Raw genomic sequence first — 19978 nt, 5'->3', positions numbered from 1 at the left:
AAGATTATTTAGTTTAATGTTGATGACGAGAAACCTGTAAACAGGCACTATTTTCTTAATTAAATCATGTACCTAACAAAACCACAACATCATCAATGACACTAGCATTTTTAACCCCGGTTGAAGATTCACTGATTATACTTATACATATACTCTTCGATGAATCACTGATTATACATATACTCTTCCATCATAATTCATATGTTCATCTTCGTGTTCAATTGTTCATGTTACATTCACGTTAGTCAACAAATCATCAATAACTATATACTAAAAGACACACTAGCAATGACACGTGTCATCTCCTGGTGTGTCTTTAGTTATTTTTCTTTTTTTTTAAAAAAAAATTATTGATTAAGGAAATCAAATTATTTACAAAAATAACATTATTTTATATACATATTCCATATTAATAAGTAGTAATTATAATATTTACAATAAAAAGATTTCACAAATCTTTCTAAAATATAAACCAAAAATCATACTCGCAGTAATTTGTGACCTACTTTATAGCAAGAAAATATATAGCTTTGATTTTTTGCCTACTTTTGTTTTAGTTGTGTATTAGAAGCTACAATTAAAAAATCGACATATCACATACTTTTATTATTTCTCGACTAATTTATAATAAAATACTATATATAACTGTAGATCACCGTGCATTGCACGGGAGCTAACCTAGTTGTTATGAAAACGGACATGTGCCATCTTCTATAAAAGCAACCCTAGCGGAAAGGAAGTTTATCTTGTTCACATATTCACCTTTTTTTTACTTAATTAAAACCCTTTTTTTATTCTAATTTTTAAATTAAGAGAACGGATCAACTAAATTAATGAAAATTTTACAGTAGTTTATATGATAAATCTTTCATATCATTACTTGTAGTTTATATAGTCAATAGAAGATATCATTCAACCAATAAAGGATATCATCCAACCAATTACTTGTAGTTTTTAGTAGTTTATAAACTACAATTTCTACTCCACTAATTAATGAACCTAAAATAGACCACTATTGAGAAACATCAAATCATAACTTTCTTAGTTAGAAAATGGACTGCTGAGAGAGAATACACTTAGAAATATATTAGTATAATAAATTAGAGTGTGCTCTACACAAGAATTCAACCAACAAAAAATAGTGTTGGAGTCCACCAAATCCAACTTACTAACTTTAAATTCATGGTCTTTTTCTTGCCTCTTAATTGAGGAAGTTCCAGTTAATCAATTTCTTGTTCTATAAAATTATCTCATAAGTGTGCGGTGATTGATTGTTAGTTATACTTAATTACTTAGGTCGTTTTTAAATACTTGCAACAACTATCTCTTTTGTTAGTTACACTTACTCGGGTCCTTTTTAAATACTTGTAACAATTGTCTCTTTCATTCATTTTGAAAACTTATACCACTTTCTATTTTGACATGTAACTATTGGTATATATAATTTCTGTTTTCCGGTCAGGCCACTAGCTTCTCTGGCACTAATTCAATGATGTTTTTCTCTCTTGCTAATATAATCCCATTTTACTGACTCTTTGTTGTTTATCTCTTCCACAAACAATTAAACAATAATTAGTCCACTAACATACTTGTATTAATTAGTTTATTCAGTTTCATATGTTGTCCAAAACCCTTCTTAAAACTATGCATGCACAAACAAAATTACAAAAGTCTTGCAATGGTAGTTATCTTTAGGTTAGACCAACACCTCGCTATTCTATGTTATTATACACCAAGTAAACGGGACAATTAGTGAAGATTGTGCTTGGGCCATTTTTTAAAATTTTTGGTAGGAAAGCTGTAAAGTTAAAATTGCATGGGTACGTACACTATTAACAATAGGTCCGTATGTACGTAAGCTCATGATCATATGATGGGATAAAATATAGTTAAAATAAAATCATGGTAATGTATAGTGTAGGATCATAGTTGTTTTTTTTTTCCCTTATTGGATATAGGTTTAATTTATAGTTGATAAATTCAAATAAGTACATCAAACTAAATTTAAATACTATAGGTTATATACTACAAGTTAAGTATAACTTTATATATAATCAAATAACTTTTTTCTAATTATGTTAAATAAAACACTGTATAATATAAACTTATTCACCATTTTTTAAAATTTACGCGGCCATAAATAGTAGGTTGCTTTAATTTGTTACAAAGTATTAGTGCTGATCTAATTGATTAATTAATTAATATAGGGACAAATATAGTTTGTTACAATGGTGTTGGTGTAATTAAAATGTAGCGTGCTCTATGCATGTCTTATGAATTCATCTTCTTTTAGTTTTAGGGGCCGAAAGGTGACATGGTGCATCCATGCATGCACATAAATATATAATTTATTCAATTTTTGTATATATTCAGTTGAATTCTCATTAGATTGTAAATTTTTAAACTAAATTATCCTAATAAATTAAAATATCATAGAATACCCTTTTATCCTCAAATGCTCTTGGAGACGTGCAAAATATTGAATGATAATTTAACCAAATAGGGGCGAAGCTAGGTTTTTAAACTTTAGGGGTCCGAAATTTATACTTTGTATTATTAAATAGTATTGAATTATAATTATGTTTCATTGCAAAATTTACGCTTGTGCACTATTATAAATTATTTTTGATCGTATTTTTACTACTCTCTTCGTCTTTTATATAAGTTTAATTACATTTTGAGTTTGGTGGTCAACATTCAACCCTTTGACTGTAGAAAGACACTAATATAAACATCAAAATCATATCATATTATTTTAGAAGTATTATTACTAACTTTATATTGAATATATATGTGGTTAAAATTATAAAATGGAGACCGTAAATGTCTAAGTTTAGCTATAGAAAAGAGACGAAGGGAGACAGGGAGTAGTTTATTTAAAAAATGTTATTAAGAAATATGTTACTCGTAGTGAATGTGGGAATATATATTGATAAGTAATTTTAAAACAAAAAGATTGGAATGTGGGAAAAACTACAAGTAATTAAATGAAAGATGTTACTCCGTAGGATCAAAAGAAATACAGGAAAGCTAATTGAAGAAATTAAAGTTACAAAAAAAAATGCAAATAAAAGATTAGGTAGGAATAGAACTTTGGACCTTGTAGCGGTAAAATGCGAAGTTTAAGGCCTGTTCACTTCAGCTTAGTTTTAGTTCAATTTAGTTCAGATCAGTTCAATTTCAATCAGTTCAGTTTAGTTCAGCTCCTAATTTCCTTCTCTCATAAAATATCCAGTTCAGTTCCAATCAGTTCAGTTCAGTTCAGCCCCTCAATCATCTACTACCACTGAGCTATGACAAACAACAATAAAATTAAGTTGACATTTCATCTATATTTTATTATCTTAAGGGGGGCAGCTTTGACATAATACAAGAATCGTCAGTTGGAGGCCCGGCCCCCGTGGCTCCGACCTTGATCAAGGATTGTGCTTTACACACGATAAAATATAAATACTCCAAAATCCTTTACATAAGTCCCTTAAATTAAATTTCACCTCTAAACATTAACTACTCTAATAGATTAACTTTGTAAAAAAAAAATATATTAACTTTAATTTCACACTCTAAACAATAATGCTTGCTCACAAATTCTTATATGTGGTTGGTCACACCGTGTGGCTAGCCATTATCGAGATTACTTCGTTAGTATAATAAGGGTACTTGGTCAGTGTTAAAGAGTTACTTCGCCAGTGTTATAGAGTTACTCGGTCAGTGTTTAAGGGGTTACTCGGTAAGCATTACAGGGATTAGTTAGTCAGTATTGCAAGGGTTACGTACTTTGTTCTTTTATAAGTAGTCAGACGATGTGGCCAGCCATACACAAGACGGGCTGGTGCGTGCTACATTTTTTATTGGTGTCCTAATCAAATGTCAACTTAAATTATTCGTAGTTACCATGAACTTCTGGAAAAAACAATTTAAAACCTTAAAGAATGCTTTCAATTGATTAAATTGTTGCCTTAGACTCAACCTCTAAGCCTTGTTCAACCATTTTGTTTCTTGTCCACTGAATTTTTTTTTTGTTCTTCCCTTAAGTACAATATTTCAGTTATATATAGAATCATAATTTGGCACACTCTCCTAGTAGAAAAAAACATATTATAATGTGAATTCATTTCATCAATGTGTTTTTTTTTTAAATATTACGATATAATTTAATTTCTCATAATAGTTTTGTCTCAACATGATTTTATAATTTAATCTACAAATTATCATCAATAACACCTATTTTCATAATTTTATGAGCTTATTAATATACATGTTTACATTAAAAAAATTTGCATCAAGTTTTGCAATTATTTAATAAGGAAACGATCAATAAGAACAGAAGAAAAGAGTTAAATCAATTAAAGTAAAAGTATTTTGGGAAATTCTCTTTGGTAGACTTGTATTAATTTAAATTCTCAATGGTAAAATTAAAAAATCATTAATATCCTTGGTAGACTATGTTTTAAAAAGTTAAGTCAATGTGTGTGTGTGTATATATATATATATTAATGAAGGTATTAGGATTTGAACCTAAGACCTTTTACACAAAGCTCAAACCTCTTAACCACTGCTCCAATTTAATTTTCTAGTATATTACTGAAACTAATAAAGCTATATCCAAAATTTTGGGGACCCTAAAATTTGGGGCCCTATTCTGTCGACCACCTCGCGCTGGCTTAGAACCGCCATTGTATATATATACTATTTGGTTAAACTCGTGCAATATAATAGATGCATAGTTGTTAGATGAATAACGCATTTATACTCTAATTATACATTAATGTAAAAATATCTATGTATTGTGTACTTTTATTAAAAATACATAGTCAGCGACAAGTTTTTGTTTTCTCTAATCTCCATTTTTAACTGTTTGTGTCATTTGAAATCTTAAAAGATTGCTTGGAAAATGAAATTGAAGTTCGTTAGATTCGTGTTGATGTAATGCTTGAAATTATATATTTCCTATATTTTTTAGAAAGTTATAATAATACGTAACTTGAGATATCTTAATTTTTTTTAAAGTGCATATGCTAAAGAGTACTCAATTATGTTTCGAAATGAACATTTGACGAATGTGAATGACAAGTGATGAGTGTCATTTCTGACACTATTTTATATATATGTTCCTTAGATTTTGGATAAGTTCCTTTAGCATTTTAGTGTTTTTATTTAGGTTTTTGATATTTTGTGGCTTATTTCTCATTTGTATGTTTTGATAGGTTATTGAGTGGCTTTAGAAGGTAAAAAGATCAACCAAATGAAGGAGTCAATGCGGAGCACAATTGGAAGTTCCTGCCGAGGAACTTGAGAAACTGACGGAGATGAAAACAGCTTGCTGGGCACGTTTTGTTCGTCTAGGTTCATTGAATCCACGAATTTGGGAAATCTTGGGGAATAATTCACAAGATCTACAGCTGTTGGAAAAGATAAATATGAATGAAAAGAAGATCTTATCAATTGGTTAAGATATGGAAGAGATATATTTTTCACAGTTTTATCTAATTACTTTCCTTATCTTTGAAAGATTCCCAATTATCTCTTAGCCTATTTAAAGCCACGAAATCATAGAGAAAACAAGCCAGGCACTGAAGAAGAGACGAGAGAGAAGGGAGGCTTCACTCCAAAACCCTTCTAGGGTTAGGAGTCGTTGGTCACTCTTCGTGATACATTGCAGCGAAGGAATTCGGAGTTGCCTGAGAGGAACTCAGATCCGAATCTAAGAAACTTGATGGGTTCTTGTTTCGTTTTCTTTTCTTATCTTTGTATTATGAGTCCTTAGCTTTTTATGCTCAGTAACTATTAGTTTGAAGCCATGTATTAAGTATTTGAGACGAGTATTGTTGGTTTTAATGATTAATGCTTTAGAGTATTCTTGAATTATTGTTTTGTTCATACGAATGATGATTTCTTATAAGTAGGTGTACAACTATTTGTTTGGGTCTGATTTCTTTTGCTAATTAATACTACTAAGTCCGTAATTGCTTGGGAACATTAATCGAGTAGCAAACAATTGTAGAGGAGGGCGTTCCACTCTATTAATTGAAAAGTAATTTTTGATCGAGGCCAAATCACGTAAGTTCCGGAGTGTTGTGGTTGTCTTGTCCTGATGTTTTCCTAGTTCTTAATGCTGTCATCAGGTTAAATTCCTTGCTCGTAGTATAGGGGTTATCTGTTGGTTAGGGTTAGTGAAAGTCGTACGGGATCTAACCATTAATAAGGGAAAACAGAGGAACTTGTTCCATAAGTCAAGCTATTCTAAAGGGTTAAGTATTATGTCTGTGATTATACATTTGCTTGGTGGATTTCTATATATAGTTGTTGAGTATCTCAAGTTCCTTATCTGTTCTTGTTGTTATTAGTTTAAGTTCCTAGTTGTTAGTTGATTTTTATCCTTAAACACCCCCCCAATCATTTACTTCGTTGTTTTGAGTCTTTGTTAAGTGTCTTGGATCTTATTCTTAGTTATTTGCAAGCACATTCTTCGTGGGATCGACCCCTACTTCCACTAATTACAAGTTAGTAGTCTTAGGGTAATTATTATTAATTTGTGTGCGTTTCGACACCGCATCAACAAGTGTTAGAGTTAGTGAATGTGTGGCGAAAACAAATTAAAGACGTAGTGATAGAGAGATTAATAAGGAGATAATCAAAGGCGAAACAAATAGTAAGGACAGAACACATAATATTTAACGTGGAAAGATGAATTCAAAACAAGTTTCTAAAATGTTAGGAGGCGATTACTGATCGTAGTATAATAACTCTCACTAACGAGTAGTAAAAAAGAAAAGTAGATTCATAGTAGAGAAGTTTGATATTATACAAGGATGCCAGGGTTGATAGCAAGGCTTTTGTATGAGTATGGCTTCTTATGTGTATATCTTGATTGAATTTCCATCACTAATATTTATAGTTGAGAATGAAGGTTGAAAGAAATGGCTAGAATTTTCTGGAACTCTCTTCATCATTCTTTAATTTTAGTCATAATATTTTATCACAAACCATATTTTTTTAGTTGCTTTCAATTTCAAGAGTTCTCTAAACATTTAAATGACTTACATGATACAAGTTAATAGAAAAATCTAGAGAAATGAAGAGTTATATTGCTATACTAACCATGCAATCTATCTAATATATATATATATAAAGGGGAGTTTTTTCCCGAGTTTTTAGAAAGCCACGTAGGATTTAATTTTCATAGCGCTCCATGTAGGATTATAAATTTTGGTTGTAGCCAATCAAATAGGAGATTATTATTTTCTTTTAGAATTAATAGTTCAAATGCCACGTAAGTAAAATTGGCGAATGAAATTTTTAAGTTTAAACTAATTAAAAATAAAATATTATATTTTAATATTAGAAATTTTATCTAAATATGAAACAAATTTTAGCACATAAATAAAAAAAAAATGTTTTGAAAAATTCAAACGAACCGTGCATCGCACGGGCTTCATCTAGTATGTATACAAAAAAATCTTAAAAACCCATAAATACTCCATCAAAATAATGGGCCTATACAACCATAAACGGCCCTTTGGACGATGGACTAATATATATATCTTTCCCTAGGACTGAATATGAATCAACTTTATGCATGCATTTCCAAGCTTAATTCATCAGTAAAAACATTTATACAAAAATAATACATATTACAAAGTATCACAACATTGTTATCCAAATGGTATAAAAACATTCATCAGTAAAAACATTCATAAAACAGAAATACTACTATATCGACGTTTAATTAAAACATAAAAAAAAAAAACAAAAAAAAAACTAATTGTATGCGACAATTTGGTAAAAACAATACATTTAGAAGAAATTTAGACTAAAAAAATCTAATTTTTTTTTACCAAATTATCGCTAGAGATCCGTAGTAATTAAGTTACAGCCCATGGGACCCAATCAACTTGGTTAGGCCAAAGGTAATACCCATAGCAAACCAACCACCCAACAAAACCCTCAAACAAGCCCTTAATATAGGTGCTTTCCCTAGATACGCCCCTAACCACCCAAACACCACCAAAGCCACCGTAACAGCCGCCGGCACAACCCCGAGCCTCACCTTATGATCCTTTACACTCAATGCCGCCAGCAGCGGCACCACGGCCCCAACAGCAACCGCTAGGGCAGAAGCAAATGCCGCTTGTATAGGGCTTGGCAAACTCTCCTCCTCCTCATCCTTATCATCCTTCTTTTCTCTTTTCCTTTGAGCTAGCTCGATGTCAACCTGCGAGTAAACCGACACGTACTCTCCGATGGCCATGCTGCAAGCAGCGGCAACAAGGCCAGCAAATCCAGTGAGTATCATGGCCTTAACATCTTGCTTCACTGCACCTACACCCATCATTAGGGAGGCTGTAGTAATAAGCCCATCATTTGCCCCTAGGACCGCAGCTCGTAGCCACTGAGCTCGTTTCGTGTAGTCCAAGTCATTGCTTTCCCCCTCTTCAGCGCGTTTTTGACCTTGATTGTTGTCTTCATACACGGTGTTTGCTCGGATTGTTTCAAGCTCAACGGTGTTACGATGCACGGTTCGTCCAGGCTCCATTATAAGGAAGATAAAAAAAATAAGTGATTGTTTTGTTGGATAAATTCGAAAATTGTAGGTTGTTTTGAAGTGTTGGAAGGTAATAGTGAATGTGCTTGTACATGGCTCAAAACCAAGTTATTTATAGATGTAGGTTGATAATTTGATAATATATAAACTACGTAAGTGGTTATGGAGTTGTCCACTAAGATAAGAACTTGTCCACTAAGATAACTAATTGCATGGAAAATGCTTCTGAATAACGTAAATGGGAAAGTAATGGAATTTTGTTTCTCCTTTTGACATATGTTTTATGCTTAGCTTCACTTAGTCATGTAACGTAGAGGTAGAGGTTTTTAAGTTATAGAATTGATTGAAAATGGATGGGTTATGTGATAATTGATGAGGAGAAGAGTTTGAACCACGTTTAAGCTAGTCGGAATTAAATTTCATCCCAAGTTATTTAGCAACATAAGGAGTAGATTAATTATGATCGCCTCAAATCAAGCATATAATTGATTAAACATCTCATTTTTTTTTCACGTAGTACAGCTCATAGGTATACACACTGCGTACACAACATGTATTTTGTAAATACTATTGCCTCTCCCCACCCTCTCATATGGTCATATACTCATATCATGTTATACTATATTTTGGACAATATTGAGAAAGGGCTTGGAATATCCAAGAACAAGGGAAGAGTTTGGACCACACACTTACAAGCGTATAAAGTTATAAGCAGTTACACTACTCTATAACCAATTCATCTCGCAATGAAGGGAGTTACTTTGCTTCTCAAAGAACTAACCGTCTAAAGGGTTACTGTAATAGATAATCTCTCATTTTATCCGACGTGGAACAAATTACATTTGTGAACATGGCAGTTCAACAAAGGTTTAGTGAAGCCCCTTTTCTTCCTCTCAAAGGAAAATAGCACAACTGCACTTATTATTAGCGAGAAGATTTATCGTGAAATAATACGATTAAGATATAACTAATAATCCACATGTAAATTGAGATTATACATTGATGTATTTGAATGAAATTAAATGAGAGGGAGACCTGTATATGATCAATGCAAACAAAGGGTATGTTCACATTTACTTAATTTAAGTTCAGTTCAGTTCGGTTCAGCTCCAATCAGTTCAATTCAGCTCCAATCAGTTCAGTTCAATTCAGTTCAGCTCTTAATTTCCATCTCTCATAAAATATTCATTTCAGCTTAGTTCAGTTCAGTTCAGCTCAGCTCAGGTCAGTAAACGTGAACAAGCCCAAAGTCTTAAAATTTATCAATTTCATACATAACACAAATTTGAAACGGATTTTCTAAATCGAATAACAACCGTATAACAATCATCCACTTGAAACATATATTAGTAAGCATGATGTAAGCTAATAAGTAATCCAAATTTTTGGTATAAAAGATTCAACAAGCCAAAGGAAGAGATATATACTTTAATATATCCAAGTGTATTCTTTTAAATTCTCGATATTTTCTTAAATTTCCACTAATAACAGAAAAAAGACATACGAGAGATGGATTGCTGAGTATGAGGGCACCAAAATAGTAGTAGTAGCTAAGTCAAATGCAACTTTTAAGCATTTTATATCAACAAGAGTGTGTTATCCACATGAACACCACGATGTTCTTCTTATTTAATTCATTTAAGCCTCCAACTTTAACTTGTACCCAACTAATTTTTGGAGTGTCCTTAATTGATATATTTCTCATTAATTATATATTCTCAAAAAATAACTAACTTACCTTGTCCACTCTTACGGGTATGACAAAATTGTACGCAACATATTTTTGAGATTCATGTACTCCATTTAGTCTAAAAGATATAATTAATACATTACTCTACTCAAGAGTTGGCTAATTAAATAGGTAAATTTTACTTGTTAAAAAAAAAAAGTAAATTTTGGTTAATATCATCACTTTATATTGCTAAGTGTTTTGTTATCAATTATTTTATGAGAAATAAATTTTTAATGTTATCTTCTAATATTAACTATCAGGTAAAATTAGTTATTGGCAATTAGTAATTGTAAACGTGATTTCGATATGATTCATCTGATTGTATATTATTTTTTAAATACATTTCGACACCTCTTAATTTTGATTAACATATACGTTAATTTGTACTAGACTAGAAATAATCAACAACTCAAGTAAGCATAATGGAAACATAAACTTCAAAATTCATGAAACTTGAAGATAAAAATTGAATCAAACAAAGAATATACATGGCCTGAAATCCTCAACTTTTAAAATAATAACAACAATTTCCTGAACCAAAAATAATATACTCCGTATACAAAAGATGGAGCAATAGTGATGAAGAGGAGCGACTTTTTTCACAATCATCTACTAAAACTATGATCAATAGTGATGTTCTTTACATAATCAACAAAAATTAACGAACATAAAAATATGTACTTTATATACCTAATAACCTAGGTCAAGGTTCACCTAAGAATTTCCATTGAAACATAATCCTAAAATGATAAATAAAAATAACAATAAAAATATATATATATATATATAAAAAGTTTAAATTTTATTTAACTCTAACCCCAAATTTTTTTTTTTTTTATTTAAATATTTAGGTGTGTAAACACAGCCACGCGACGTATATACCCTAGTAAACAACTTGATTATTTCAGCCAATATTCTATTAGACATGGTGGACAATTATTGCTAGTAAAAAGCTAGAACAATGCATATTCATTTGTTACTCAACAAATTAAATATATCTAATCTTTTTTCAACTTTACTACATTAGCAAAAAGGTTCACTTGTTTTATTGGATAATGAAATTTTAACAAGGATTAGACGCACTAAAATCCTTAATTAGTGCTACGTTTAATATTATTAAAATCAAGGGAGTGTGCCCTTCACACGACTACCACAAGATACCCCATAAAATATTGTTGCACTATCTATCTTTGACGCAAGTATATCTTTGAATTCTTAGCAAAATTGCAAATCACCTTTCCACCCAAGAACACTTGCGCAATTTCTGAGAACTCTTTAGTATTTACTTAAAGAGCTTATCTTTTCGTTTTTTGGCCGTTGCAACATAATGGAATGCTCTATATGTGTCTAATTTTATCTGTACCCTTTTAAACAACATCAATGACAATTGACGATGACACCATTACCAATCCCATCATAAATGTAGTGACGGGTCTGGAAAATATAGATAAAATTAACAGGATCGGAATATAATAATCCTAAGTATGTATTGAACTTCTTCTCATTTCAATTCCAATTACATTTTTACTCTAAAGAATCTCAATTATGCAAGGACACTTCATAAAACAGTCTTCTTTTTTAATTTTTATTTTTATAAACTAGTCTTCTTTTTGTGTTAACTTGTTCTAAAAGTTCTAAAAATGCAAGTCATTTAAGTTAAAATAAAGTTTTGATTAAAATGAAAACAACCTAAATAATTGAGATTCTTCTTGTTAATTTTTCAAGTATATAAATAATTACTTTAATCAAAAAAAAAAAAAAAAAAAAAAAAAAAAAAAAAAAAAAAAAAAAAAAACCTTGTAAGAATTTTTAATAGGATCTAATTTGTGTAAGAAAATACATACTCTAGCCTATCAATTAAGCAAAATCAAATAGCCAATGTGCCTACGCCTTTAGCTAGTTTTTGAATCAACCATACGTTCTGTAAAAGATGTTTTGCTTAATTTTAGGTCTTGCGTTTGAGTTACAAATCATTTTTTTTTTTCTCCATTAAATATAATTTTGCCTTAAGATTAGATATTAGAGCGCTTTTTTTTTTTTTTTTTGTATACGAAGTATTTGAATATGAAAAAAGTCTGAAATTTTCTCATACAATGATGGTGCCATTTAATTTGGATTAAAACACTATCTTAATTTTTATGGAGGTTTAATAAATTAATTTACATTGGTTTTAAAGCCTTCTGTTATAGCAACTGACAAATATGATACTACTACATACAAGTATATTGTATGTGAATTTTTTGGTGATGGCAAGTCATGTACACGTTTTACATGGTACCATGTTGTTAGCCAAACACGTTTTGTATGTATAAATTTAGATAAACCAAATTTTCATTTTCACACCATATACTAAAACTTCCTTATTACTCCGTAGTTTCTCAATATTTTCCACCGCATGTTATAAGAAACAGATGATGTATATATTCAATCAACAATTCTATAATAATCAAAGTCTTCTTAAAGTGGATGATCACCTCCACAATTTTTTCCCACATCTCTTAAACGAAAACGAGGGTATCCATGCTATTTATATTCATTTTATCCCAAATAGAATTCCACAAGTTAGGGTTTTTTTTTTTTTTTTTTTTTTTCCCTCCCCTACCTTTTAGTTGAAAAACAACTCAAGTAGTTGCACAAGAAACATTAATCAAAGGTAACAAAAATTAACTTTTTACTCAATTAATTTTCCACAAATATCCAATTAACAAGCTAAGCATTGATTAGGTGCTTACAAAGGTAAGTAAAACACGTGATGAAGTAGCCTAATTTTAATTTGTTACAACACCACCCCAAAAAAAAAAAAAAAAAAAAAAACACCCTTAATTATTAGATAATATTATTATCAACTTAATTAAATTAGAGGCCATATGTCCCCATCCACCTTGTTAAACCAAAAGTAATAGCCATAGCAAGCCAACCACCCAATAAAACCCTAATAGAAGCCCTTACAACCGGTGCTCCTCCTAGGAAGGCCCCTAACCACCCGAACACGGCCAACGCCATTGTCACTGCCGCCACCACCACCCCAACCCTCACCTTATACTCTTGTATAAAGGAGGCCGCCAAAAGCGGGACCATAGCCCCCACCGAAAATGCCAAGGCCGAGGCTAATGCCGCTTGTAGAGGGTTTGGCAACTTCTCCTCATCTTTTTCCTCCTTTTGATCATCTCTTATGTTATCTCTTTTTCTTTGAGCAACCTCGGTATCGAGTTGTGAGTACACGGACACAAACTCACCTATGGCCATGCTACAAGCCCCGGCGACTAGGCCAGCAAAACCAATGAGAATCATGGTCTTGACATCTTGTTTCACCGCACCAACTCCCATCATGAGTGATGCGGTGGAAACAAGCCCGTCATTGGCTCCTAAGACCGCCGCTCTTAGCCATTGAGCTCGTGTCGTGTAATCAAACAAGTCTTCTTCTTCTTTCTCCACATCTTGTTGATGTTGGCTCTCTTCATCACCCATGTGGTGGTTTCCTCGAATTGTTTCGAGCTTGATGGTGTTGGGGCGTACGGTTTGTTTGGATTCCATGTGGTCGAAAACTCGAAAAGGGTTGATTTTGCAAGGAAGTTTAAGAAAGTAAGAGAGAATTTTGGCTTAGAATGAAGGTGATAGCTCTAGTGTTGTGAAAACATACTCTTTGAACTAAGCTATTTATAGAAGGAGGTTGAGGTACTTTTGTACATTTGTCTTAGTGGTTATTTTCCCACTAAGATAAAAATATGTAATATTGCACCTAATTGGACATTTATGTAATAATTAATTCGGGAAAATACTGTGTTTTACGTGGATAATGATCAAATGGATTTACTTTTTTCTAGTGGAGTGTGGCGGACACAAGCTCTTTATTAAACAAAGTTAGTTTTTTTTTTTTTTTTTTTTTTTTTTAAGAGAGGGACTAGAGAATTTTTACGTTAAAGGTTGGTTTCCCACTAACATTAATTAGTGCAAGTGGCCAAAATTTCTATTACAAATAATATATATGTAAGCTGAAATTAAAATGAATTTGAATGTGAAATTGGAATTTGTTAGAGGACCAACTCAACCAAAAGCTTAAGCTGATGGTTGAGGCCCAGGAATATGTTTTATACTCTATCACTCCCCCTCACATGAAAGGCCCTTTGGGCTTGAAATGTGGATGCAACACAGGCCCACCCATACCTGGTGCGAATTAATTCCACTTCGAAGGAGGGGCGGATGAGATTCGAACCCGTGACCTTTGTGTCACGCTGGCTCTGATACCATGTTAGAGGACCATCTCAACCAAAAGTTTAAGCTGATGGTTGAGGCCCAGGAATATGTTTTATACTCTATCAGAATTGAATACGAACTTTTAAAACAAATTGAAATTTATAAATTGAATCCGATTTTGTGAAATACATTTCATTACAAATATATGTGATGTGTACATTATCTCTCCAATAACTTAATCCTTATTTATGTATATGTGCATGCATCCTGTTTCTTCTTTGATGACATATGGTAATTAAGGAACTAAGGACGTTAAATATTTACGTTGTGTTATTAAGGACTCTAATATACATGCTATAGATGTGATCTTGCTTTGTAGTCTAATGTTATAAGGGAAATGAGCTATTGGTGTAGGTAAAAATATGTTGACAAACCAATGTGACGTACGTGCAATCTACCATTTAAAACGACATTGTGCTCACTATCATTGCTTTTATGATCTAGTTTGGGATATAAATCTCTGATTTGAATAAATAAATTTTGTTAAAATATCCAATAAAAAGGAACCCACAAGTCCACAACAACCAAAGAAACTGTGGCCCAATTTAACCAGTTGGGCTAAGTGATCAAAATTGTCATAACTCATATCCATGTTTGCTCCTTCTATTTTATCCCCTGGCTGCCACCGTTTCTTAAAATTTGTCACATTACTACCTGTCTAGGGGAGTCAGTACGGATAATCGAATCGGGTCTGATATGGTCGGGTCGGGTAAATTTTTAAAGTTAAGTTATACTAAATTATTATGTCCACACGAGTCCAAATCGATATTTTTCAGATCGGATTGGGTCAGGTGTGCTTTTGACACCAGTCTACCTCCGTTCTTTAAAATTTTCACATATTTTGGTTTTACTTTTTATATATATATATATACGAGTAATGAGTTAATATATACTTCGTACAAGTACTTCGTTTTTTTTTTTTTTTTTTTTTTTTTTGTAGACACCATTTTACTTTTGCACTGTTAACAAATTAGAATTTGACTAACTTTTACTCCCTCTATCCCTATTTTTTTGCCCCATTTGACTGAGCACAGTCTCCAAGACATGTATTAAACGTCTATATCTTTACTTTCATACACGTAAAAATTATAAAAACGTGATATTTATAAAATATACAACGAGACGAATCTAACAAGACCACTCATGATTAAATTATTTTTTGTATATTAACGGTAATTTGTGGTCAAATTTTTCAAAGTTTGACCCCAAAAATAGCAATGGAGCAAAAATATAGAGGGACAGAGGGAGTATGATTTATAACTACGATAAAACATAGTCATGCGGGATCCTTTTTGAATCGTCTCAATGTATAATTTATTAATATCCACGTTTTACAATTTTGCAATATCGATAATTAGAGAAATTAATCATTAAAAAAGTAAGTTGACAAGCATAATAATAGAAAGGTGTCAACTAATAATTGGAGGTAGTAATAAGGTGATTTGCGAACTTTCTCTCCATTCATTGAGAAGGTTTACGGGCCAACATTGGCATCAAGACTTGGGTTTTCGACCAAGTTTGTTATGAGGAACCTAAGCTCAAAAGCATTTTCATGAAAGACTTCCCTTTCTTGAAAAAAACTGTTTTTATGTCAGTGGGACACCTCAATCCTCTTTAGAGGAGGATTGACACCAGCCAAGGCCAAGGAAGACTTTTAGACTAAGGGATTTCACAAAATTGGCCCGTTCTTCCATAAGTACCTCCATATTTCGCTGAGTAGGATTCGACAATGAATGGGGTGGCTCGAAAAACCTTTCCGACAAAACGTCGCGTCTTGCCGTTGGAAATGTAGCTTTTCCACCTAAAAGAAGTTATTTTGGGGAACGTTGTCTCCACTAGAATCAATCAGGAGAGCCTGAAAAGTGACTAACGACCCTCAAAAAGTGGATCCCGCTCTAATTGCTCCGAATTAATTAAATACATGCGGCTGGCTAGCATTCTATCTGCAAATCTGCTTACCGACTGACGGATACTCGGCCTATCGGATTGATGAGACTGTTATACATGAATGGCATTCCCAAACTGTAATCATATTTTTTAACATCGACAATCAAGTTGTCCCAATCAACCGTGAATTGGTTTTTGATTTTGACTTCCATCCTAAGGATTTTTTTTAGTGAACGTGTCACAACTAATAACTCCTATATTATTTTAACATTGGATCCTTTCCATAATTCTTTAAGTCCGCATGACTTCTTTGGGAAAAAGAACTTGAATAACTTTGTTTTTTGAAGGCTAGGTAGGAAGTGGAGAAGTTCAAGAGAAATTCATTCTTTTCAGGTCAGAATCTGATTGATTTTGCCCTCCCTCAAGTGGTATACCCTTGGCCATTTCTGGTAGGAAATGGGATGAGAACGTTCCTCATTTCCTACCTCCTTCGAAGCTCCCTAGCGAGGGCCGCCTCTACTCACTCTGGTGCCTTCATGCCTTCATCCCCTTACCAGAAAATGCAATATGAGACCGTCGTTTCGGAGCGCCTAATTCTAATACAATAGAGGTCTATCACTAGGAACCAAATCGGAGAAACAAGAAGCAAGGAAGGTATTGTAGTTCCCGTTCAATTGGGTGAACTACTTCGGTGCCATAAACCAAGGGATAGGGGGTTGCACATGTTGAAGTTCGGATTGGACAGAGGTACGGTGTAACACCCCAATAATTCTCCCTTTTCCAAACCACTTGCTTTAAATAAAATAGTGGAGAACCATTGACGTGCTACCGTCACGTGTTAAAACGTTAAGGCTTTATCAAAGTATCGCAGCGGAAAATCAAACTTAAGTCTTTAAAATAACATAGTTTAGGAAAACGAATAAGTCAAAGCTTACAAATTGGAACCATATAAGGCCCTTATTTAAAACCAAACCAATATTCAAAATCCCAAAACATAATTAAAATAGTAAAACATAAATAAGTTCAACACAAAGAACGAATACTCTCAATCACACCAATCCCTTGACAATGCGTATGTCAAATCCCCGAACTTCACATCATCAAGCTAACCTGTGCAATACTGCTCCCCAATAATACAAGTGTAATAATTGGATCATCACAGGGTCATTGAAAGGCGAAGGCCATGACCAAAAGAAAGACACACACAAAAGCACGCAATCAGCAAAGCTGAGTACATACAAGCTACAACGTACCAAAACCAGCATGCTCAACTAATTAAAGTAAATAAACATACAACTCGAATTCATCAATCAAGACTCCACACTTAGACAATTCAATTGACTCAACATACTTACTAATTAATTCCAAACACTTGAAATTCAATTGACTCAACATACTTACTAATTAATTCCAAACACTTGACTCTATATTTAATTTAATTAATTTAGTTTGGAGTAAGCAATAGACCAGGTTGTCCAATCCACCAAATCAATTTGGTCCCAAATGACCATTTGAAATAAAAGTTTAGCGCGATGCAAGAATGGGCGTGACTCCATTCTCACAAAGTTAGTCTAGGATCCCATCTAACTTTCATTATAAAATAAAATGTAAATACCAAAAGAGAAGAGGACATGTTGATCAAACAAGCCTCGAAAAGCCACGGGCTACCACCGTGTACCCCAACCCATAATTGTCAATAATCTAGAAGTGCACGCTTTCCAGAGTTTTATTGCTCATCCATGTTTCACTTTACGTGATTACAATTTTAATTAATATCCGACTCATTCATGTAGACCAAACATAACAATCATACATCAATTCATTTTTAATCTTATTTAGGACAATGGTGATCACATCACAAATTGACCTTTAATTCCATTAAACTTCTAAATTATCCAAAATTGTTGAACATAGTCAACTCACCTAGCCATTTCGGCTTAATCCACCTTTACTCAACATACTAACAAGTCATGATTTAGTAATAAATAAATAAATAAATAACCTTGTGGAATAATTAATAAATTCATTCCACTTAAACCATTCAATTCCAATCCTTTAATAATCCAAACATGGTTAATAAACCAATCCAATAAAAATATGTTTGTATCGACATTCCATACAAACAATTAATCCAATATAATTCAACATGTTTGCATCCATAATTCCATACAAACATAATCAATTCACCAAAACATATCTCATAAACATAAGCACATGAATAAAATCAATGTGTAATCAAACAATTTCCATCCAAGTGTTCCCTAATCATGAAACTAAGTTCTTTCCTTTTGGTACCTAAACATGCATGATACTACGTATAACGAAGTAGACATGTACGTACCTCGTATAAACAATCCTTTGAGCCACTTTTAATCACTTAAAATTCTCCTAGGGAATAATCACTTCCTAGAAAACAACCAACAATTAATATTACTAACCCAAGTAATTTCCAACAATATAATATGATGAAAAACTTATTAAAATAAAAAAAAAACATATTTATATGCTTAATTAACTTTAAAAATAATTAATTTTATTAATCAAACTCAAGGATAAAATTTTAAGCATAAAAAAACTTCGTTAAAAAAATGAAAAACCGCCCGAAAATCATATAATATTTGGGTATTACATACGGTATCCCCATAGGGCGTAGCGAGTCGCTAACATATTGTTTGGATAGTATTTTAGGAAGGAAAGGGAGGGAAGGGGTAGATAGGGGAGGGAAAAGAAGGGGAAGGGAGGGAGGAAGAATTTTAATTCCCTTGTTTGGATATAAGAGAAGGGGAAGGGAAGGGAGGGAAGAATACACAAATTAACGCAACTACTCCACCTTGCACTATCCACACACCACCTCGCACCAGTCCACACACCACCTCGCACCAGTCCACACACCACTTTCATCGCACATCAACACCACTCTAAACCTCACACCAAACTGACCAAAGCAACCCTATCTCACAAACTGGCCATAGCAGTCCCATCTTACCCCTGTTCGGCCACAACCACTGGTAACAACCACCACTGGACTGCTGCACACCCACAGAAACAACCGGCCAGCATCCCAACAACTATAATCGCACCAAATCAACCAGCCACCGTCACACCACACTACCGCGCTACTAAGCAACGTCGCTAGCCCATAATCCAAAGCCGGAAACTCCAAATTTAGCCCAAATCGATAACTCTTCGCTCAATTATTTCTATTCGAGGCTGCAATTTCTTCTTACCTCAAAATCGCACTCCACAAAATTGCAGTACAATATATAATCAACAAAATCAAACTAAATTTGACACTTACCTTGAAAAAAAGCAGATAAATTGTGAGAGAGATGGCAAGTATGAGTAGATTAGTAGTGAAATCGCACTCCACAAACCCTGAAAATTGGGGGGGGGGGGAATTGCATTTTGGAACCCTAGAAAATTGGGGAAATCGTGAGGAGAGAGAAAAAAATCACATGAAAAGTGATGTTCAGATTTTTGTTAGAAAGTAAAGGGTATATTATTTGTCTTCTTACAATACATTTATTTGTTTATACAAAGTTTTCCTTCCAAATCTTCAA

General features: G+C 32.8%; 1 protein-coding gene and 1 pseudogene across 1 annotated transcript; both read right to left on the bottom strand.

The window, feature by feature from the left end:
- Window positions 1-7723: 7723 nt before the first annotated feature.
- Window positions 7724-8536, bottom strand: LOC145615187 (vacuolar iron transporter homolog 4 pseudogene; annotated as a pseudogene).
- A 4175-nt stretch (window positions 8537-12711) lies between these two features.
- Window positions 12712-13889, bottom strand: LOC145614576 (vacuolar iron transporter homolog 4-like). Its single transcript, XM_081669633.1, has one exon. It carries the CDS (start codon window positions 13809-13811, stop codon window positions 13134-13136), a length of 678 nt encoding a protein of 225 aa, XP_081525759.1. The 5' UTR covers window positions 13812-13889; the 3' UTR covers window positions 12712-13133.
- Between the last annotated feature and the right edge of the window lie 6089 nt (window positions 13890-19978).

The sequence above is a fragment of the Chenopodium album genome, chromosome 25 (assembly GCF_948465745.1).
Source record: "Chenopodium album chromosome 25, dcCheAlbu1.1, whole genome shotgun sequence".
Taxonomy (NCBI): Eukaryota; Viridiplantae; Streptophyta; class Magnoliopsida; order Caryophyllales; family Amaranthaceae; genus Chenopodium; species Chenopodium album.
The sequence above is the reverse complement of the archived record's forward strand: the minus strand, read 5'-3'. Positions and strand labels throughout refer to the sequence as shown.